At 33.4% G+C, this 25191-nt stretch overlaps 2 protein-coding genes across 2 annotated transcripts in view; one reads left to right on the top strand and one right to left on the bottom strand.

Moving 5' to 3' along the window:
* LOC140757114 (uncharacterized) overlaps positions 1-25191 on the bottom strand; it is a 45929-nt gene that overhangs the window by 12887 nt on the left and 7851 nt on the right. The window lies entirely within an intron of this gene.
* On the top strand, positions 460-25037 carry LOC140757236 (transforming growth factor beta-1-induced transcript 1 protein). The gene is made up of 6 exons (XM_073092785.1): positions 460-580; positions 15130-15189; positions 17074-17247; positions 22613-22708; positions 23403-23537; positions 24092-25037. The coding sequence occupies exons 1-6, from the start codon at positions 578-580 to the stop codon at positions 24164-24166; spliced, it is 543 nt and encodes a 180-aa protein (XP_072948886.1). The 5' UTR covers positions 460-577; the 3' UTR covers positions 24167-25037.

Below are 25191 nucleotides of genomic sequence, written 5' to 3'. Positions count from 1 at the left end.
CACGGGCGGTTCATGATAATCCAAAATTCCCTTATAAATATTATAAAAAGTTTCTTGACAACAGATATTCTATAAAAATTGCTATGTATGTTTGTGCACTTCTTATTCCAGAACTGCTGGTCTGTACGAAAATACGCTGTCTGATGAAGTTTTAGTATACAACTGGTTTTGATAATTAACGTAAGGATATAAGTAATAATAAATTTAGTTGACGGTGGAAAAATCAGGGTTTGGGAGCGCTATTCAGCGGTGGTATCAGGGAAGCCAGCGAGTACGGATAAAAAAGTATAATACTTTCTACAGAATAAAAAAAAAATTTTTTTAGTGAAGTCCTCAAACAAACGTAACACGACGACCCTGTTTTGTCGGTGAACCGATTTCATCGTGATTTCTAAATTGCTATAGACTTAAGGGAAATTATCGATATGCCAATATCGATACCGCTCAGTCGTTTGTCCTGCGACACATCCTTACTAAAAGGCGGCGAACTATGTCGCGATCGCATCAGTTCGTCTCGCGACCTCGTGTAGAGCACACGTGTATTTCTATTTTACCCGTTGCGAAAACATCGTAAACCATGGTGAGTATTTTTAATTTTCATCAACTTTAATGTTTTGATGGAATTTGTATTTACGTGTTATCTGTAGTAGCAAATTTAGCGTGCCTTTGAAATAATGCGTTTAAAAACTAAACAATACTTTTGACTTTAGTTTTTTTTTGTATCACCTGAAAATATTTTTATCCTTAGTAACTATTTTGAATTTTGTTCTATGAAAGTATACTTAGATTATTATCGTGCACATATCAATCGTTTATCTAATAAATTCCGTGTATTTTCGGATCTGATGCCAAGTTTACATTTACGATAGAGCTTTCTTTACATAATCTTCTATTTATTGTTTCTATGAGCTGTTTTCATTACAACGTTAAAAGTATATAAGTGGCCAAAATACACATAATACAGGAATACGAAAAATTCGTTGAAGAAAATAAGTTTATAAGAGTTTCTTCAGTAAGCTATGGGATTCCGGCTACTACTTCTTGCCGATTATCGCCCTACGATTGTTACGGACCCTGATTGATACTTAGAGGATACTGAGATTGATTGTTACGAATTTAGATATCCGTTTGCCCATAGAGTTAGGGGTCTAGCTGTTTATGTATCAATGCCCATAGCAACCCTAGACCGCGATCTACACAAATAATATAGAAGTGTCTGCATGTAATATAATATCAAAATATCCGCTTTTGATTGATTGTATATTAAAGTTTAGACGGTACTTACAAAAAAAAAAAAACATTTTTTTTTATCCGTTTGTCTGTGTGTTTGCTTGTTGTGGCTAATCTCCAAAACGAGTGGAGCGATTTTGGCGCGGTTTTCACTACTTGTTTCTTTTCACTGGCAGTTGCCTGATTTTATACGGAGTAAATTAGGATACTTTTATTTTAGATAAATAATCTTCAACCCAGAATACATTGTCACGGTGTACTGTGGTTTAAGCCTTTGTTATTCTTAGAGGAGATTAGTGCTTTGAAATGGGTTAATGATGAAATAATAGACTGCGATGGACAGTAGAAAAGATCACGTATCGAGAAAAAATAATATTTCTACTTGATTACTGTGATAGAAGTAGCAATTAAGCTTCTAGTCCACTTGAAGGTAAGTAGCCGCCCATCGACATCTGTAATTAGTTCCAGATAGGACTGAATTACTACCAATAACGAAGTAACTAAGTCCAGGTGAAGACTAAATTGCAATTCCGCGCATAAGTGTGTCAATCATCAAACTATTTCAAACACAGCAGCAAGAAACTTAATACTGCTGTCTAAGGCAGATACCGGGAGGTAGTTGCGGTAGTTGTAGGAGCGGTGTTGCCTCCTGAGTTGAGCAACATAGGGTTTTACCACCTTAATTTTATGGAAGTTACTAAGTTCTTGGTCGGTTGTGAGTTTTTTGACCAATTCACAACAATTTGACTACACGAAAAACATATAGAATTAACTAAACATAGATTATTGTTGGAACATACCTGCAAATACCTATATTGTTTTTTTTAAGATGCGCCAAATATACAATTACAAATAAAAAAAAGCGTAGTCCTATAAACACACACAATAAAACGGCACTTTGTTTAACATGTAATAAAATTGTAATAAAGTGTGTGACCGCGTCCACAAATATGTTTAAAAGCTCATTTTTACAAAGGGACATTAATGTTTGTTTACATGAAAAAATGATCGCGTATTTCTAACATACCTTCTATTAAGTTTAAAGTATGTGACAAATTGTATCCTTAAATATCCATAAATACTACATTTGCAGCTTTAACATAATGTACAATTATTCTACAAAATACTTGTACATTTTGGTATTTCAATATATTTTATGATCAGTCTAAAAGATGGAAGAAATCAGATTGTAATTAAATCACAAAACCAGTAGTGCATTTACTACCGAAAGAGGATTCTCCAAATGAGGTTTAACTGCATCGCAAAAACAAGCCAAACGCGAATTGAATTTGAACGTTCACCTTTTGTACAGCCTCAGCAAAAAAGAGCTACAATAAATTTATAAAGGGAAAATACACACGAGTAACATTTTACAAGAATTAAAATTGAAATTTACACGTAGTCTAGTGCTGTGGTTCCGAGAATTGATGATTAACTTGGGAAGCCATCAATAAGTTTTGAATTGTAACAAATACAACTTAAAAGAAACATATAACATTCTTACAATACAATCACATACATATAAAACAGAAACTTCGTTTCTATTGATATTAACAGAATATTAACATTTTTTGAAGTTTCTTTTATAATAGAACATTTTATTTTCGATCGTGTTATGGCTCGAAGGGTGTAAAGCGAATTTTCAAGGCGCATCCGATTTTAGCCTTCATGGATAGCTAAGTGGTAGAACAGTTATCCTGAAATATACTTTCATATTATGGATTTATCTAAAATAGTGGTAAGAAAACGCATTAAAAACGACCAGAACATATCTTCAGAATACTCCTCGTGTATTGCACAGTGTGCACAGTGTGTCAAATTGCAATATTATGTTGTTACAACATATTTTAATATGGAAGGACATACGCATACATAATCAGGAAATGAGAAATATTATTGAATTGAATCGTTTATAATTTATTGGCATAACCACAAAATCGACTTATAGAGTATAATACTGAATGCGAAATAAAATGAACCACTCCCAACGTACCTACGTGTCCGATTTGAAGGAAAACCAAACCAAACGTTTGCAAATAGACACAAACACCAAACAATGGGTATTTTTGTGAGAGAAATCACGAATTCTGGAAATAGAACAGCCGTGTCACTTCGCAGCTACAACAATAATGTGCACAGTTGTGTTGTGATTGTGTGCATGTATAAATAGATATGTGTTTACGAGCGTCGCGATTACATGATATTGGACACAGCAAACCACTAAGTAATGTTGTGACGCTCTAATGTTATGGTGCAGATGTTTCGCATATGTTTCATATTGCTATTTATGTAGAAGCTTCTTATTTAATGACCCTTAGTGAAATGTTATTGATAGACAACAAAACAATGCGTTGCTGCTCTCTGAGACGTAGGTTAGAACGCGTCACGTTAGTATCCCTGCTTTAAAACAACTTCCAGGTCAGGATTACGTCGTGTTATGAGTTAGGCCTACGAGAAGTTCCAGCATATTTTATTGTAAATCAATTTAAACAAATTTGTATAACCATACTTAAGTGTCATTTCAAATCTAATGTTACGCATGTTACATAGGTATACACGTTATTTTAGGATTAGCGAAGCGTATTACGAGTATTATTTTGTCACATTTATATTTATGAACAAAAGGAAAACCGTAGCTAAGTGAATTAAAGTGCTAGTGCAAATGATTCAGTCGTTATTTCGGTCCCTAGTGTTGGAATACCGCGTTGCCGTGTCCAGAGCTCAGCTCAAATTCATTCGTGAAGTATTTTGTCTATATCCCCACTTCTATCTTTATCTTTTATTAGCTGTTCTGCTATTTCACGTTTGGACGCCGAAAATAACGTTGCAATCGCAATTTCAACAACGATCTTGCAGTAGCTTTTGAAAATTTCTATTTTCTAATAATGAAAAAACAACAACAAAAACAATGAAAACTTCTTACCACACCGTGTAATCGCTAAAAATATAAAATCTATAGAATTGGCATCATACTAACTGTTGGTTGACACGAACATTTAGAATAGTTTTACAAATATTATAGCTAATCTTAAGAAATAGAGCATGGCATAAATAAACAGTGGATATTAACAAAACTGTTTATGTTCACGTGCCGGCACAATTCCTGAATTTGAAGGATAATAAAATAAAAATAAATGTGATCATAATAATAATAAAACGACAGACGTTAAACGTAGTAATGTCATAGTAAAGGAATATTTTACGTAGCAGCAAATGATGTGCGAAATGAAATGGAGGACATGTGACCATGACTTACACAATTGCCATCAATTAGACAAATCATACGCTCATACATAATTAATTGATACCATATAAACTTGAAGATTGTCTTGATATATCTCGTGCATTGTTAACTGTCATTGAAGCTCCCTAAGTACATAACGTTCAAGGTTCAGCTGATTCTAGTAATATATTTCGTTATCAATCGTAATTTAATCTTTTTTTATTCCAAAGTACAGACGTATATTGTCGCGTCAATCTCTCTTAGCACATTCAATACCAAGTTGAATATTAAATAATTACAATGGTTATATCTGATCAAAAAATAAAAGCCTTGTTAACAAAAATAAAATGCATATACCACATTATTAAAGATCGTCTCGTTGTAGATCACGTAAACGTATACTTGGCTGCAAGCCAATCTTACCTGCGTGAACCCAATTTCGATGTATTATGGAAGATGATGAATTGTCTTTTCAGACGAATTTACGTATTTGTATAATCCTCACAACGTTAAAGTACTATTCCGTAATCCATTTTAATATCACCAGTAATTCATATGCAGTTGAATTTTTAGAAAAACTTCACGTAGTTTACTAATAGCGATGAAATTATTATAAAAGCTTCAGACTTTGATCTGTAACAGTAGGTATTCTGTGTAATTCAGACCTTCTAATGCATTGAAATGCTAATCTGACGTATTCAAAGGTAAAAAGTCAATGTCTCTAAAGTAGTGGTATTTCATAATAATTTAGTTTTAAATTTAATCAGTTAACATATTATAATCCTTGATTTTCTACATGATGAACTTAATGTTGTTACTATACTCTGCGTTCTTAGCTCAACACCAAGTAGTTTATACGAAAATTCAACTGGCAGACTACAGTAGTTAAATTTTATATGCGTGTAAATTACTATCTAAAAATATAAACTCTTGCAATTGTAACAGAGTCGCAAATTCTTTGTGTTACATCATAAGTATAAACACATTCGATCCTACTTCAAAGAGTAAATTAACCCATAAAATGCATTATCAAATCCAGCCTATTGCTATAATAAACATCCATTTTAACGGCTTCAGCACAGATCTTGAATAGGACCTTAAAAGCGGATGACACATACTAAATTGATTATGAAACAGTTACAGATACGCTGTATCGACCAAAGACACATGTAAAACATGAAAATGAATACCATGGTTTCAATGTTTATAACATTTGAGGCAATAAATGTCTAATAGAAAACTTATAGTCGAAAGCTATAATTCATAACTAAAATTGATATCAGTAAGCGCCAGATACTGTGGTTTAAATAAAGTCAACACTGTCAGCAAAAGTGAAGTGAAACTTTATATTTCACACTTACCACCCACAAGAGTGAACGATAAATCTATTATATGTAGGCGCATAAAAAATCTATTTCCACGCGACGTTCGGACATCGGCTGGATTACAATTATAAATACAGAAACACCTCACACACAATTTCACACGGTTCGCGGGAAAACTTATTGTTAGTCATACACATGTAGTTTTAGGACAGGTGTCGGACAAAATTAAAGCCGGCAATACAGCTGGAGTGTTTGTAGATAATCGGTAAGGAGGAGCTAAAAATATTACACAGAATTCTGTCTAAAAATGTTAAAGAGAACATACCCACCTCCGCCGTTCCGTTTAACGATTGCAACGTACTCTGGCACGTGAATCTATTGTTTTTAATGACGTAAGCATTTATAAACAACATTTCTCTAGCGGATTGCGTTAGCAACTGATTAATAGGTAGATAAGAATTGCAATAACGAAATGCAAACTTTATTTAACAAATATACGAAAAACTAATCTTTAAAGATCTGATTTGCCATGTTAAGTAAACTGTTGTGTCATCTCTGCCACACCTTAAGTCGTTAACCAGATAATAACACAATTTTGTAAAATAGAAATAATAAACATTTATAGAAGAAGAAGAAGTAGAAACAGAGCTTACAAAGTTTAAGCTGGATGAAAACGTTTCTTTTCTTCTTTTAGCAATTTTTCTCTTCTTCTTTTAGGTTTTAACCATTTAACCATGACACGAGTTACAAGGAGATAATTTAGTAAGGAATTATATTGTTACATTGTTGATTTATGGAAAATTTAATAGAACAAATATCATAATAATAATATGTTTCCTGTATTTACTAATGTATGATTTAGGGCTGTTATCACAATAAATTAAAGCGGGGAAGACAAAGCGGAAGACACAATGACGCCCACGCGCGTACTATTTCAGTTTTTGGGGCATCGTTGAGCTTGAACTGGAAGGTCAAAGTTTGAATACAATACTCTTGACATCCCAAATCGGATAAATCTGTTTAAGCAGTCCTGTCCTATAGGTATATAAGGACGTAGTCGAGTTTAAAGAAAATTAACATATATAGAGAAGAGTAACATACGCGCACTAGAAGTTACAATTTTTAGCGTGTTATAACTAAAATTATTTGTTATCATCAACAGAATGCGGAAAACATGATGGATTACATTTTAATTTACGACAGGTAGGCGAGAAGGTAGTATTAAAAATATTTTTCATAGGTGAGATTTTGTATAATTAAATTGTGATCAACAAAATGAAGCTTGCAAACCTAGTGAAGACATTATAAAAAGTGTAATTATATTTTATAGGGGTAACATAATGCACAATTACATGTTATAATATGTTGTCAATTTTTCATTCAACGCAGTTGAAAAAGTGTAACTTCGAACACAAGCCAATCGAAAAAACGCAGTCTGAATATAATCCACAACTGATTACCATAGTGCATCTACGGTAAAGGGAGTAGGTTAACGATGATTCTATATGGGCGCGAAGTTAGAGGTCGGATTTTAATGAGCTAAACAAAAGAGGGCCTAGTTCCAATCCCAGCTTTTAAGCAGCTACTTAAACGCAATCCTCATGTACAATTACTTCAACCTCAAGTAGAATTAAGCAAGAGTTTGCATAATACCGATTATTCCACTTTAATTTTCATTGAATGTTAAATACCTTCAAAGGTTCGTATCTATTACTTTAATAGAAAATGCATGTCTTTCTACAAATACACTTGCATTGAGTAGATTGGTGTGGAAAACTGGCAAATCTGATAGTGATCTCAAGTAACTGTTGAATAATCTGTGACATATTCAAAGGTTAAAATATCTTGATATTATTATATTTCAAACACTGATGTAAAATAAAATAACGCAGGAAAATTACACGTCAATATGTATTTATGATATGAACAACTTATCAATGAAATCGATAAAAAAAATAATGATACGAGGACATTAAATAGCTTTTCCATTTTAATCAAATAGGAACATAACAAATAAATATTTTATTAAAACTTTTTGATAAGATAATCTAAAATCGCCTTGACTAAATGAATCACCCATCAAATTCGAACACATTATTTTTATGATTAATAGTTTAATTTATTATTTTATTAATTAGTGTGATTGCATTAACCGTTCTAATTTATTAAATAAACGAGTAACATGCTTTTGTATAGCAAAAATAGCATGACTATCCAGAGTTTCGAAAAAGGAGGAGGCCGTGGTACTACCAAAGTGGAACGAAAAAGGGTTATACCATCTCCAAGGGTACTTTATGATTTTTTTAATTCCTTTACCGATAGCTAGAAAAATGAGAGTGGCAGCCAACATTTTTGTGGCCGTGGATGTTTTGTAATTCAACTGTAATTAATCAATGCGTACTTTGAATCCTGGCTGTTAGAGGAATGTGTCAAGCAATTTGTCCGACTTTGAAAATGTAAACAAATGTCGAATGCGCAATTAGTTCATGAATTTACTTACAACAAATGTTTTGTCATTCCAACAAATGCTATGAGGTAATTTGCTTTAAATACGAATTATCTCATTACTAAACGCATTAATGAACACTTCGAATGGAAATATAGCATATTGCCTATTGTTAAATATCAAGCTTCTTTATGGAAGAAACTTTAGGAAGCAGAGTTGAGGTATTGTACAAAAGAATTTAGTAAAGATTTTACTTTGGCTAATAATGATTAATGATTATTATTATATTATTTGATTTAGCGTAAGGAATTCAAGAACATAGTCTGGTATGACTTCAACTTAAGAATATAGCAAATAGAATAGATGATAAGAAATATATCGTTGGTGAATATTGTAGTAGCTCCAAGCCTTATTTAAAAGACTACAATTTGTATTCACGATAACATTCACAAACAGGCAATTGCACTCTTGCACCAGTTATTTTCCGCTACAATAGACATAATGAAGACGCAACAACCAACATGCACATTTCCATACGGAGTGGTCGTAAACAAACATTAGGGACGCTAAGCGGTCGCTCATTAACTGTTTGCTCAACGATTGTTCGAATCGAGCCGTGCAATGCTAAGTGGAAGAGATCCGACAATTAGCGGATGAATTTATTTAACGATGAAGTTAGAATCTAAATCTGATGGATGACTTTCGAAAACTGAAGGACAGATTATTAGTAAGTAGTTTTCTAAATGAAGTGGCCAAGGTAATACAATGCATCGAAAGTAAATAATAATAATAATATTGTAATCTTAATTAACTTCAATACGGTTGAATTGACAAAATATTGTTGATTTGCGATACTCATCATTTATCAATAACGTCGAATATCCATAGGTTCCTAAAATACTCATAATACACCTAATATTAAGTTTTAAAATGTAAACAAACAACACAATATAACCTTCTGATAGGACAGAAAAATAATATATTCCTAGCAGCAATTACAATGTTATTAAAAACTAAATGTTACAATTACGCGTCCGATTCAAATAACTAGGTACAACAACAAAATGCAATATAACAAGTTTATAGGTTTAATAAGACAGTAACAGCGTAATCTAGGTAGGTCTCACCACACAAATCCATACAGAATCGCTTGAGCCGATAGGAAAAAGCTCTATGCTTGTAACGAAAATTAACAAGACTTCAGTTGCATAAACTCAGAAAAATCGACGCGAATGATGTTAAGACTCTTAAATATTAAAAAAACTGAAAAGATATCTATAATTTGTCTCACCGCTAACGGTTATTTCTCAAAATAAATATTAAATGCTAATCAACAAAATAATTTATATCACAAAAAAGAGGAGGTGGAATGGAAAAATGAAAGAAGAGGACTGTACGATGTTTTTTGTTGATTAGCATTTAACTACAATGCATCGAAATGCAATGCATACTTTTCGGCTTTCCTACTATAACTCGATTCTATGCGACAAGTGTGTGCGACACTGTGTTATATTTCATGACATTATATTTCCTATAAATGGAAACTAAACGCAGTAGTTAAGACCGATAGAGCTGTTATAATAGAATGCACAATTAATCTTGTTCAACGCTTGTTAAACTAATTAGGCTTAATGGAATAGAAATACGATGGAATTAAAAGTCGAATAGAAGTTGTTGTTAATACTTTTAAAATATATAAAATATTTAAACAAAGTTAATGAGGGACAATGAAGAAGTAATACAAACATCGCGCTGTAAGAACTTTCAGATGTAATAATAATTTGCAAATTGAGTTTTTTATCTTATAAAGTAGGGAAGGCAGAACAGACGTCGAACTACATTATATTAATTATAAAATCAGAACATATCTTAGCTTTATCTTTGAATGAACAAATTCGATAAACATTTAGTTGCGCCTGGAAAAAAAAGTACTTGACCTGGATGTGGGTGTTTTTTTAATGCTTAACATGATCAGATCATTAACAATAATTAGAAACTAATTAACCGACTTTACTTAGAATATTTTTAACTAAGCTTCAAGTATATCTCACTATGATAGTATTGGTGATAAATATTGAATATATTGCACTTATAGTGGTTGGACAAATTACAGGTGTGCGATCAACGGAAATAACGGCATATTTTTCGACATAGGGGCATTTATTTTAGTGATATTTGTCAAGAATGTATTAGTGAGAAAAATGTTATTCTTCCACGAAACAAATATCTCTTCAACTTAAACATCTTCTGCCGTCCCAAATATATATTAGCGTTTGTGTGACGTTTAACCTTCTAAACGTCATGAATAATCAAATGTAGCTTTTCATCGCCATCTCATACATTCCTCGCCCTAAAATCTGGGCAGTAATGCGGTTGTCGCTTCGCCTTGACCTTGCAGCCAGACGCTTGCCCTACATTGCAACTTCAGTCGGCTGCAAGTCATAGGCGTTCGCGGTTGCATTTGTTTATTGCAGTCCTTGATTATATGATTGAAGACTAACATTAACGCGGAATTGAGACACTCTATGACGAGTTTCGCCATGACCACGAACCACGCAACTGGGTTGAAATATAGGCAATAAAGAAATTTAAACCGCTTATCGTGAGTAGCCGTTACTTATTAAGAGTCCCTTAATGATATAACGGGCGTGAGTTATTTTTCATGTATATTACTTACAATTTTCAAAGGTGTAATTTTTAAACTGCTTTAGTTCCAGGATAAAAAACTTTAATAGTTTTTATCCTGAAACTAAAGCAGATTGGTTTCAAACAATTTCTTACTCATAGTTTTAAAACAAAAAAAATGTAATAGAAGGAAATAACAAGTAACCAACATATTAACAAATAAAACTATCATTGTATCAGAACAATAACATTGCTTTAAGCTTTGTAATTTAAGCTTCGTGTTACCCAGTGCAGTTCACGCGTGTTCGACAATTCCGCCCCCGCCCACGTTCGTGACATGGACCGTAACATGAAACCTGTATCGCAAACATCGCATTGTTCCACAGCGGACACCAAATACGTCGCCGACAATGTTATGTGACTGACATCGGTGCACTTTGGCATCATAAACACCGCAATTTTAGGTATTAAACTGTATAATCACTGCAAAAAATAGGCAGCCTTTAATATGTGCCTACTTTTCAAGTTTTGCTCATTTTGGGCACATGAAAATCATATTACTGATTTTGTTTGTACTGAATGTTGTTAATAACAGTAATAACACTCCCTAAGCTTATCACTTATCACATTAGTGAGCGAGTAAGTTAGACGAATAGGAGTAGGATCGATTTAATAAAAATCTTATGTGTTTATAACAAGAACTGTTAAGTCAATTAAACATATTGGGCATAGAGACCTACAAACTAAATAATATCAATTTGTAATCACAATAAAATTTATGGTTACTTTTTAGGTCATGATATTATCTAAATACAATTAAAATCCCGATGTAATTAACCAAAACAACATGCTTTATTCAAATTTGTGGTCAAAACGTTACACACACACCAATTAGTATTAACCCTAGAGTGCTCGCGCTATGAGCATTTTGCCGTCCGCGGTCAAAAAATCCTATTATAATAAATACGGTGTATTTGTCGAGATCAAGCTTCCTAGTAGCTGCCCCCTCGTGCCTAACCTACTTATTTTAGAAATTAGAAGAAATTTAAGGCGCAGGCGACCGCAGGAGGATGCGGTTATTGTTGGTGTGTCGCGTTTGGCGGCAAATTGCTAACTGCGCGACTACTCACGTAAGTAAAATTAATGTGCCTGATCTTTTAGTATTGTTGAAATATTGTTATTTTTAGTTGTATATAATGTTATTTTGATGTAAACATCGTAACACCATTGATATTTCAATTGTTTTTGTGAATTATGGGCGATTTTCTATATTTTATTTTTTCTACTAACTAATATTTTTTAGGTAAGTGACACCGGAAAACTACAAGAATATGAAGAAGTAACACGCACAAATATATATCCTCGGGTAAAGAAGGTATATGCGCAGTATGTTTATCAAAAACAAAAAAAGAAGAACCAAAAAAGGGTCCAATAGATGCGGACAGATACTGTGCAACGAACATTGTATGTGTATCTTTCCGGACTGTTTTGCTGAAATACATATCGAAGATACAGGAAAACGTTTAATTTTGATATTTAGTTTCATTTTTTATGTGTTAAGGTAAAGATATTGCAAAAAGTTAAAAAAAGTACCCAAGATATACTAAAGCTTTTTTTTTAAATAATTACTAATTACAAAACTTTAGTAAATGATAATTTATGAAAGTCTATGTTTTATTCTATTCCTTTAAAATTATAAATGATTTATTTAACTAAAATTAGCAAAAATAAACATGTGCGGCAAAATGCTCACCACGCGAGCACTCACGTTTCATGGAAAGGCGCGACTACTCTAGGGTTAAGGTAAACAAATAAATTATTCCTATTATTAGGTACTAATCCATAACAAAACATTGTCTAGGCTGACTTGCGGTCTGCACATAAACATTAAAATTACAGTGTTAGAACAAAAGAATTAAAATTAAATTGATAAAAAAACAATAGCGTGGTACACGCATCTACCTACCTACTTATTATTAAACTTTGTAACGGGAATGATCTCATCCTTTAGAAATTGTTATAAACTCTAGATTACTTAATCTTAAAAGACAGTAGAGAACACCCATTTGTATTTAAAATCCAGAGGAACCAAATCTAATCCAGACTTATAACAGCGGTATTAAGCGCCATTATGTTCTGGTTTGGTGTGGTAGAGACATTTATAAGATCCAAGCCATGTCCGTTTGCACAGGTTGCACATCAGTCAGGATATTTTTACTTGAGCTTACTTACTGTATGATGGACTTGCAAGCATCAATATCGGTTTATAGGGTACAGCCAACTACATTTTTGATATTCATGATGTATTCATGGTTCTCTTTTACAAATATTCAACTTTTTTTGTAAATTAACTCAAAATTCAAATTCAAGTCAAATTTATTCAAAATTGATTCATATAGAATACTTTTTTAAAGTCAACAAACTACCACCGCTGCGGAAGGTGTTACGCTATGAAGAAGAAGCAGCGCAAGAAACTCCAAATTAGATACCATCCGACAAGTAACACAGTTGCTGTCCATGAAATATTAGGAAGGGCAGTAGCATCTTTCCGGACACACTCGTATAATTCTACCACTTACTTCCATATTCACAGCAGGTCTTGTCAAAACATTTTTATTAATTTGAACACAACATAATCGTCATATATTAACAGCGATGATGTAATCAAAGGGCAAAGGAGATTGTAATAATAATTCGCATTATCGGTCACGATTTTCGCAAAGTCAAGGTTATTGATACCGGCCAATTGCAGTGATACGGAAAAGGACGAACAGTACTCGCGTATAAACTTTAATGGACGATAATTTAAGTAATTCGATTGTAATTGCTCTTAGTGCAATAAAAGGTAAATAGCGATGACCGAATACGACAAAATAACTGAATGTTATTACGTAAACATAATAACAAGGGTATGCATTGTATTGTAAGGAAATTGGACATTCTCTATTTTAAGATAAAATTAAAAGTCACTTAGCGCATAGCCGGCTTCCGGATTTTTTTTACATATTTGAGCCAACGATAAAGCAGACGTGCTACATAATGGAAAATAGTTATCGTCGCCTATGAACATTTGCAAAACCAGAGGAGTCGCCAATGCTTCGTCGACTTTGAAGGAGAGTTTTTTTTGCACCTTTTTTGAAGAGCCCCATGTCATAGCGCTCCAGGAATATCTCAGGAGGAGGTTCATTCCACATCTTACACGTTTGTGGCAAGATCGTTCGTGTATGGATTGTTTAATGCTTTGCGCAGTGTTATCCTCATTGTTTTTATCTTTAAGTTAAATTGGTTAGTGTCATTTCTTCGCCCACACAAACGGTGCAAGCATGACGGGCATTTAACTAAACGATGAACTATTTTAAGTGTACATACAGTTTAATTATTCGTGGCTCAATTACGTAGGTTGAATAAAGCATTTGTTTAAAAATGTATCATCATATAACAGTGGTATTTACGGGGTTATGGAAATATAAAATGTTACCTAAATCATAATAACAAAGTCCGATTACCACATCATTCATACAATATAGAACGATATGTAGTCGTTATCTGAACTCTGAACACCATAAAGTGGGTTCATTAGATACATTGGCGGAACCGACACGCACTTATTAATTGTAGGTAGGTACGTACTAGAAGCCTTCGTCCGTAACTTTGTCAGCGTTCCGAGGAAAATATGTTTCGCTATATCTACCTAGTAGAGGAAAACACAACACGTTTAAGACGTTGCGTTGAAATTGTAAAATTAGACTTGAAGTATTTTTCCTGTGTGAGATCAACTTATTGCCAATTATGCATTAAAAGCATTAGAATAGCAAAAAAATAAGAACGTGTTGTAGGACTTGAGAACAGTCAGGGAGATGCAAGTACAAATAATATTTTGATTTACACTAAAATTAAAATAATTTCTTTCAACAAAAGCAAATTAAATACAATATCTATAGTCGGTGCTCAAAATGTTATAACATTAGACAATAAATATAACAGGAAAATTATTGACAATATAATAACTTTATTAGAGTAGACTAGACTAATATAAGTAACACGGATGTATTTATAGAAATAGACCATATTAACAGCTTAACTGATAGGATAAATATTTAGAACATTTCCGTCTCCTTCTGTTAATCTATTTTTAATGACGATTATATTCAACATGATGGATTAGACGGATTACATAGGTGTTTACTAGTATAATTCTAATAAGTATAATATGATAAATAGGTGTTGAATCATAATACATTAATCATAATATATTGAGGAAATTTGTTCCTTTGTTACAGTCTACCAAAGACGGAGGACCAGTGGTCTGCTACAGCTGCAATTCTCCAATCCAAGGAAGAGTGAGTAACTAGTAATAATTATAAGAACAAAAACCAACTGCTTAAAATTAATACACTGTTAAGGGAAGTAATGTAGTCCATGTCACTTCCACGATGTAGACACTTTAATTAACACACCTTATGTTAAAATACGTCATGTCCTTTAGGCTAAGCGACACGCTGAAGAACGGACATACGCCAGAAAAACATTACCCTCATTAATGGGGGAAATATCTACAATCAAGTCACCGTTTCAAAGCGTATCAAACTAGTCGACGCGTTGTAGTTAACAGATTATCCTTACCCAAAAATAATGAGTGGATTATATTGATGACGAAATAGTCCAAAATCGGCAAACAAAAACTCATGGCACTCTATTTATGGTCAACCAACATTATAGAACTTATCGGCCCGGTCGCAGATAATCGTCGATAAGCTATAATAATGGTTGGCGTCATCTATTGATAAGTGGTTTATTATCAACCTAATATCATTTATCTTGAATACAGAAAAGTTCATAGTAACTGTCCCATATGAATAAAAAGTCAAATTCGTATTTAAATTCAAATACTGTAGAATTAAGCACATGCTTACTACTTGAAGCAAATTTCTGTTTGTTCTTACGCATTAAGAAGTTATTTCCAAGACCAAAGACAAATTTACTAATTGTTGCATAAAACTTGATATTTGATTAGCATTTTGAATTCAAAATGCGTTAATATGCAAAATTCTGTCATCTATAAAAAGTAAATCGCAAAGTTGCAAAAGGGACCTTGATAAAACTAGAAAATATCGATTACGATAAATAATGGAGCAGAGGAAAATAGAATCCTAGATAACATCTTAAATGTGCGGACGCATGCTAAGATAGAGAACGCCACTTTATAAACATATCATTTAATGCAAACAGTGCAGTTAATTTAAATGATTTAATGGCATAACTTATTAGCGGCGAAGCTGTCAGTAATTGTACGGCTAATAACGCGCTGGACACATCTATAGATAGCGTTTGATAACGTATGAGTCAAGTGCACAATTTATAACAATGTTTTAGTAAACAAGTATAATTGAAGCAGACACTTCGATACCCAAGGACGATCGTGTTTTTAGAATCTGAATCATTAGAAGATTCATCTCCGAGCTTTTATAGAACACGTGGTACCGTGTAATTTTAAAGATTTTTATTTAAATCAAAAGTAAATGTATGTTTGAATCAGACCACAACGTCTTCATAAATATTATTATATTCTGTACACCATTTACCATAATTTTAGCAATATATTACCACAGATAAATTACTATGAATAAATCATAATCATTATGTATCAATCCGCACTTAGGTACAATTTACGTTTGGGACGATGTCCAAATGTATGTTCATGGTGATTTCAGAATAATGAAATTAGCTTTGAATTTACCTATACCAAAGATATTCACAAAACTTATTATACACCAGAAAACAAGCGATAAGCCGGCATTGCGTAAGACAGAAAGTGTCGATGACAAATTTTGCTACCTTATTTGGAAGACGTTGCGCTCGGGCGCGTAGCGAGGCGTTTAATAGAGATCCTTGATTATTTATTTATCTTATTGAAAAATAATATGAATGACTTCAGATTCATTTCAAATGATTGATGTAGATTAAATGCACACAATTCTAATAATATTGGATGGCGTTTATTGGATACGAATAAGGAAATTCGTAATATGATTCATATGGTGTTAGAAATGTAAAAACCCAAAAATCACATAAAAAGAAACCAACGAGAACCATAAAAATCAAATCAAAAAATGTTTACGTTAATGTATCTTATATCTCAGGTAGAAAATACAAAGTTCATTCCACTAGGCTCTCACTGTGTCACCAGCGACATACCATCTTGATAATATCCGTTACACCCACAGATCCTGACAGCGCTCGACAAGAAGTGGCACCCCGAGCACTTCACGTGCAACACTTGCCGCAAGCCGATCGACTGCGCCAAGTTCCACCAGCACGACGGCGGCGTGTGCTGCGTGCCCTGCTACACCAACCACCACAGCCCGCGCTGTCACGGCTGCGGCGACCCCATCACCGATGTGAGTAGCTATAGCATATACTACACTCTATCATTATAATATTAAGCTTTTATAATATCATCATTATATATCATTATAAATTGAAACTTTTTCAACCCTGGAGCATTTTGCACACTATACATGATAATATACATAAACGTCTCTATATTACTAGAAAAAGTCATTGGATACCCGAATTTCATGAGACTAATGCTTTCCTATAAGAAGTTACACTAATCTGTTTTTCAGCGGAAGTTCGCCATCGCGCTGTTTGACTGTAATTTACTTTTACTACGTAAACACCCGTAGATAATTCAACGAGGTGGATTTATGAGAAAGGTTTGCAAGTATCCTACAAAATGGAATGAAACAATTAGCATAATGTAATGTTGATACTACTCCTAACTCCATTAAAGTAATGAACACCATGAGAATTGCATGACTAGCGATGGAAACAATTAATAGATCTGACGTATTTATGGATTGTAAATGGATGCATAATTAAAATACTATCTCTAGAGGACGTATTGACTATACGAGTAACTGTATTAATTAATTAACTTTGCTGTCACAGTTAACCTTTCTATTGTTGGGTATTTACTCACTGACTAATAATTTAGTTTGCATAACTATATAAAACTATATTAGTATAGAATATGAATATGAATATGAAGTAAAATTAAATTTAGGTTTAAATTTAGGTGCATTTTAGGTGTATTATTATTTATTATATAACTCTGTGTTTGGTATTTCCAGACAATAAATGAGTAATTATTAATAAATTAAACGAGCTTTTGTGACTCATCGAATAATCAACGCGTAAGTAAAATGTCACTATATAAAAATACACTGTTACCTATTATTATACTTTTGAAAACATTTAAATATATATTTTTTGAATTAATTTTAATGTTTACAGATTTTTTTACAAGTTATATTTCCTTATTGTGGAATTGCATTAAGAAACAAACTTATAAATGTAGTCAGTTAATTGCATTAAATAAAGTATACATACCTTTAACCTTAACGGAGGCATTGCATTTTTGCTCGCGCTCCTTTTCAGAAACTCGGAAATAGAACATCATACATCATTACACATATTACCCGCTTTCATTCTTCACACCCGTGACTAATTTGTGTGTTGGAAAAAATGACTAAATCCACTGTCATTACATGACGCAACGCTCCTGGCGGCTTCACACGACACTAAACTGAACGTCTTTTACGGCTACCCACGCCCCGCGTAACGGTTTAATTGTATCTAATGTGCTTCTGCCGTTCCGAGGTTTTTGGTCAATTATTTGATTGTAGAGATCAAATAAGTGTTTATATATATAGCGTCAGATTACAGGTGTAATGTTGTTTTAATGTAGTAAAATTAAACAAAAATGTATATTTGTACAAGAAAAAATCATCTTCAATATTAGGCCAACCGACGGTTTCTTATTTCAAAAAACCTCTACTTTTTTGCAACAGAAAACACTCTCATAAGATTACATTATAATGTAGCAAATTTAAAAGTGTTTGTAGTTGTACATGTTTAATGGTGTAAATATTATCTTTATATAAACAAATACAACGCTTAATTAATTGCATGGCAATTATTTGATTTGGAAAGGCGTATTCTAACATGGATTAATGAGGAAAAATATCGGAAGATTAAATAAATTTTGAAATGTTTACTGTAGTTATAGGCACTTTCATTGGACATAGCTATAATAAAACTTTTTTAGGAAATCAATTAAAACGACCTTTGATTCGCCTACTCGTTTCATACCGTTAATAAAAAACTATTGATTTACCTACGAATCCAAAAAACGCAATAAAAACCTTTATCTAAACTAGACAATTACTTAACTAGACAAGCGCAATCGACAATGAGATAAGCCATACATCAAAAGAATTGCCGACTGGAGTGTGATAATAAAGATAGATGGTATATCCAGATATTTTGTTTGTGAATGTATCGAAAGTGCTACGATATTCTGGAATAATTTCGTAGCGCTATGACATGGGGTACCTTAAGAAAGGTGCAAAAAGATATTTCCTTTACAGCCAGAGTTAGCTATTATTTAAATCTGTTGGTTTTGTTAGTTACAGTGACAAATGCCACTCCGATGGAACAGTTATTTTGCTAAACTCTACTCTGAACACGCGAGTATTTAACGTAAAACTTATTCGAAAAAAATAATGAAGCAGTTGTTTCATCGCATAAATATGTCAATAACTTTCAAAAGGATCTGAAACTTCGTAAACGGACGTGCAGACTAGACCGACGATACATCACACGACATCTTAGCGATTTCATTGTTGCAAGTGCATACCGCGCCTAACATTAAGTCTCTTACATACAATCCTTGACCGTGACCTTGCCGGGAGTGGCGGAGAAAAACAAATAAGTTTTCTGTTCAGCGTGATTCACACGACACGTGACATGGGGGCTAATGAATAAATAATGAGTTTATAAATAGCGCCTCTCGACTATGCAACGTTGGTTATTTCCTATTACGCTTTTTATTCCATTAGATGCTTATCGATTAAGCGCATTGTGTAAGTGAAGTGCATATTAACTTTATCTATGCTTAGCGCTAGTTAGTTAGGGTGGTAGTTTAGACATAAAATATTATTATTCATCGTAGAAATTATGTATATTGGCAATTTGTATAGCCTGACATGTAGTCTACCTAATATGGTTTTCTCAATTCCGCTCATGGACATATCCAATTGTTAAGAACTCCGAATTTCGTATCTGAATTCCGAAGGTATACCTATCTGGACATGCTAGCGAATGAAACGATATTTCGGAATCCCAGTACAATCAGTACATCAATAAACTATTTTGACGAGCGGCGATACTTTCTTGGTCCGTATAAGGCTTGCCGCGGGTTGAGTCAGCACCGACCGCCGACCTTACGCACAATCGCCATAACTCGCCGTGAATCATATGTCATTTTATTGCTCCTACGCGTTTATGTAAGGAAATTTAGGCTGGACAACTCGATTGGTTAGTAGAATAGTTATCTATGAAGTCTACATAGATACAAGCACATAAATAAAACGTTATACATGTGTTTTTTAGGATATAACATACACTCTTTGTAGCATGAATATCAAAGAAAATTTATTCCAAAGATATCAAGATAATAGATAAGAAGATATGTTTGTAAACTTTTTAAAATCATAAAACTTAAGTTAATTTTGACGAAGTCGTGAAAAGTCCGCATAATGTTCAGTAGCAAATACCTTTCGTATGTATGTCGAAACCTAAAATCAGGTTTCGTAAAATGACACTTCTTCAATTCTTTTTAATTTATAGATTCTTTATTGGGACTTGCGTTGTGACGATATTTCCATTTATTTTCTTTAATTCTGTCCAGTAAGCTATCTAACAACTTGCTACTTCTTACTATTTGCATAATAAAAATACGCACAGATGTAGGCAAGTTCCATTATAATTCAGTACTTATATATTCTAACCAGATGCGTAACACAGTTGTAAGGATGAGCAGAGACTTTTTCACAAACAACCAACCGCATGATGTCATTACTACAGAAACAATGGGCTCTATTTGATTTGCAAGTGTCCTATGTTCTGCGCTACAGTTTTATAACACACAACATTTGAAGCTAAACATAAAATTAATATGTATCAATTTGAAAACCTCCCACGCATGAGGTAATCGTTTTTATACAAAAAGCACAATTCTTAAGTAATCATGTTTGGTAATATAATACTTATCAAAGTAAGTAAGGTAAAGAAAAATGTGAAGTAAGTCAAATGACTGCTTATTTTCTATTATATTTTGTCAAGAATCTAAAAACAAGAAAAATCCCGAGTAGTTAAAAATATAGCCTATGACACTTACACAATTTAGGCGAATCCAACACCTCAGATGTCAAAATCTATCAAATAGCGTATCAAAGAGACATCATACTCTCTGTACGTCTCCTGCATCTTTGTGCAAATGCATACATTATGCAGTCCACTGATTGGGCAATTGTTAACCGTCTGAAAGACAACAAATATGACAGTAAGTTCAATCGGAGACCATTCCTTGTTGTCGTCTATGAGGATGAGTTAGAAGGCTCTAGAGCTCAAGAGCTCTATGAAACGCAACTGATAAATGTTTAAGCAGAGGTGTCGCCAATTACTCAAAACAAAACATGCGTGACAGAAGTAGGTGACATTTACAATGCTGGATAATTTCGATATTAATTTCAAAAACTCCTCAGGTCCCATTTTAAATTCTCAAATGATATTCTAGATAAAATCTTTCATACAACGTAGTCGACGTGACAAAGATTTGTTAGTGTTAGCCGATGTGCTCTTTCGGTTGTTTTCTTGAGCGTGTGCCAACATTTTTAATGAATGACATCCCATTACTTATATTACTTTGCCTTGTGATAACAACTCTACCACTTTGGTGACATGTCTGTCAATATACGACTGAACAGAGTTAAGTCCAAAGTTAATAATCCAAGTTTAGGCCAAAGTGCATCTTGCAAGAAATGTACAGATTGGTCGACTTCAATTTGCAGACTCTTATATGGAGAATTCTTTGGAATATGTGTTTGGAGATTAACAAGATGTCAAAGTAATGAAGTACTTATTTTTATGACACACATAATTGTAAATTCACAAGTGTGTTTTAGAACTCGAACTATGAATCCCTAGCAAGGAAGGTCGGAATTTCCACGTTAAATGCAAAGAAGACATCTACAGTTAAAAAGCACTGAAGAAGCAAGCACTTTAAAAATTTGAAAAATAACTCGAATAATATCCGCATACGAGTACAATCTTAGTGTTTTATTTTTGAAACAAACGCAGAAATAAAAGATTTTATTTAGATTTTTGTCTTCGTTTTATTATAATACGGGGCATTCACCTTCAAGGTATCGACTATGAATGCAAAAATACTTCCTGAAGTTTTGCCAACTTGTTAGAGTTGACAAGCTATTTACTTTTTTAACAATTTTCAATGACAGTGAATGTTAAGAAAGCAATATGTTCACTTACAAATACAAATAATGCAATAGTCTGGTGTTAGTGCAATTTCTGAGTAAATATGTTCACAGACGTAATGTCCCCAAAGAAAAACGTGTATTTTCGGCTGCCGAAATCACTGGGGACTTTTCGTAACGTGATAAGAGGTGGCGGCGCGCGCCGTTTCGTCCTATTGAAATAAACCTATTTTTTGACCATTGTACATGAAGACCCAGGCCTCAGAGTCCTGCAGAATAGATGACATGTATTTAAATTTTTCTTTCGGCGCTTAAGTCTCACAACTAGTAAGCTGAAAATTTATGATGTCTTTATAAGATGTTCTGGTGCGAATTTAATATGTTTGGAAATCCATTAATTTAGTATGTATTTGCTTGTTTTCAGCGCGTGATCCAAGCTTTGGGCGTATCGTGGCACGCTCATCACTTTGTGTGTGGCGGATGCAAGAAGGAACTCGCTGGCGGTGGCTTCTCTGAACAGGTTTTTTTTGTTCAAATTCATAACATTGAAGCATAGCCTTGTAAATTGTAACTGAGATACAACATTGGACAACTTTGATAGTGGCCGGGCTGTACGGGCAAGTTTTACGAGTGCTTCTGAATCTTCCGATAACACTAAGCTGTTTGTCCTATGTCTTATAATTGGATAACGGACATTGAGTTTTACTAAAGCGTTTATGGACGGTTTGAAAATATCCGGAACGGTACTAAGTTGTACCTTCTTCGTTTAGTCGGTAAAGTAAAGTAAGTAAAGTTAAGAGCTTCGTGCTCAGTGGTGAATCATAACAAGATTTGCATCATCCCATATTGCCAGTCTTTGACAGCATAAATGAACATTGTACATGTAAATCCCACGCAGTTGAAGCTAAAGCATGAATAGGACTAAATTCAAAAGGAAGAGGAGCCAGCCAGACAGGCAAATTTATCTATGAGCATACTTAAATCTTGTATATAAAATTCTCGTGTCACAATGTTAGTTACCGTACTCCTCCGAAACGGCTTCACCGATTTTTACCAAATTTTATATGTATATTCAGTAGGTTTGAGAATCGGCTAATATTTATTTTTCATACCCCTAAATGATAAGGGTTCACCTTTAACATTTTTTATTTAGATGGCAACACAACGTTTTCCGGGTCAGTTAGTTTATTATATAAAAAACTTGTGTTCCGTAGGCCGGTCGCCCGTACTGCTCGTCGTGTTTCGCGGACAAGTTCGCGGCGCGCTGCGCGGGCTGTGGCTCGCCCATCGTGGACAAGGCCATCATCGCGCTCGACGCCAAGTGGCACCGCGACTGCTTCACTTGCAAGGTACACACACACACATGCACGCAAGCATACACACAAACTCGAACACGAACTCACACACAACACACAACAACACATACGTCATGAATAATCACTACACATATGAATGTTAAGATTTGGATAATTATGAAACAATATGTCAATTTAATATGTCAATTTAATTGACGTGTATTAGAAGTAGTTATTACTCGCTCTAATACTAAAATAAAACTCATTCCTACCACGGACTGTTCGGCCTACTCATATAAGTACCTGATTAAAACTATTGTAAAGGAATTCAATAAAATGTAACACTAAACATAACACACCATCTTCGAGTTGACGATTCATGTCAATTTGATATATATCTAGCTTTAGATGCGATAAAACATGTACCTAACTTTACTCTATTATTTAACAAAAAAAATGATACTGTAGTCCTTATCCTTAACCCGAGTGAACCAGTACGAAACTAAGAACAAGAATAGCAAAAAGAATCCTTGGTTTTAAAAAAATGGATGGTGTAGTCACACTGATGCGAAGACCAAGTAAATACCTTCTTTTTCTTTTATTTTCAGAAATGCAGAAAACCAGTGACCGACCCAACGTTCACCGTGATGGACAACAAGCCTGTGTGCGGCAAATGCGCATAAACGAGCGCACACACACATACAGACACACGTCTATCTAGTACACCCAACGACACGTATTTATTGTCACACGCAATTAACACCGCCCAATAAGCACGACAAATAAAAATATCTCTATAAATTTAAGGCACAAATATTTAGCTATCTTTTTATTAAGTCTATAACTTTTTAAAACTAAGCTAAGCGCACAATGTAAATTATAAGGAATTTTTAATTATTTGAAATCAATTCTTAATATTTATTTAGCTTAAAGTTAGGAGGCTTGATGATTACCGATTGCCTGATTTTTTATGATATAAGGTCCATTTTAGACCTTGCTCTCTTATGAGGTCAGTGTGAGGTGCGGCGCACAACTCAAAATTCAAAATACGGACGAAATACTTATCTAATTTCTACTTTTATTCTTGTTCTTTGCATTTGACTTGAAATGGGGAACTACATATTTTAATCAAAAATTAGCATGAATATTATTTTATTGCTGTAAGCATTTAATATTATACTTCGAGTAGCCATGTACACCAAATAGTTCAAAGATGCCATTTTTTGTTTAAGAAAAAAAGCAAATGATATAATATGATTATTGTATTCTTGGACGTAAATAAACAGTGGTTTAGTTTTATCATAAAATGATAAACGACACAAAGACATTTTGTTGTAAATAATCATAAGTTTTAATGATAAACGTTATATTGATTAACAGCTAAGATTGTAATGCTTACCGGGCTTCGATTAAGGCGTTATTTTATAACAAATTATATTATTGTAATACTTATATTATTTTACGAAGTTCTATAATGTTATGAAAGGTAGATTTTTACATTTTTTACGCTTCCGCGATGATTTTATTTTCAAATAAATTCACTTGTTTTTTAAATGTTGTTTCATTTGTCAAGTTCATTTGACAATCGTCAATTCATATGCATTTTATTAAATGTATTGATTTAATTACGTATAGGGACGTAAACAGATAAAATAAATTAGAGCTTAATACTGCAACAGCCAAAAGCTATGTATATGCTATTTTAGCT

This window comes from Epargyreus clarus, unplaced genomic scaffold (genome assembly GCF_041222505.1).
Source record: "Epargyreus clarus isolate Ecla_fem2 unplaced genomic scaffold, WU_Ecla_fem_2.2 ptg000004l, whole genome shotgun sequence".
Classification (NCBI taxonomy): Eukaryota; Metazoa; Arthropoda; class Insecta; order Lepidoptera; family Hesperiidae; genus Epargyreus; species Epargyreus clarus.
This window is presented reverse-complemented; position numbering and strand designations above follow the sequence as displayed.

Bases quoted from the DNA above. Each gene is read 5' to 3' on its own strand.
- LOC140757236 (XM_073092785.1), top strand. The intron at 15,190-17,073 runs GTGAGTAACTAG...TTACACCCACAG, and splicing joins ATTCTCCAATCCAAGGAAGA to ATCCTGACAGCGCTCGACAA. The intron at 22,709-23,402 runs GTTTTTTTTGTT...TGTGTTCCGTAG, and splicing joins GCGGTGGCTTCTCTGAACAG to GCCGGTCGCCCGTACTGCTC.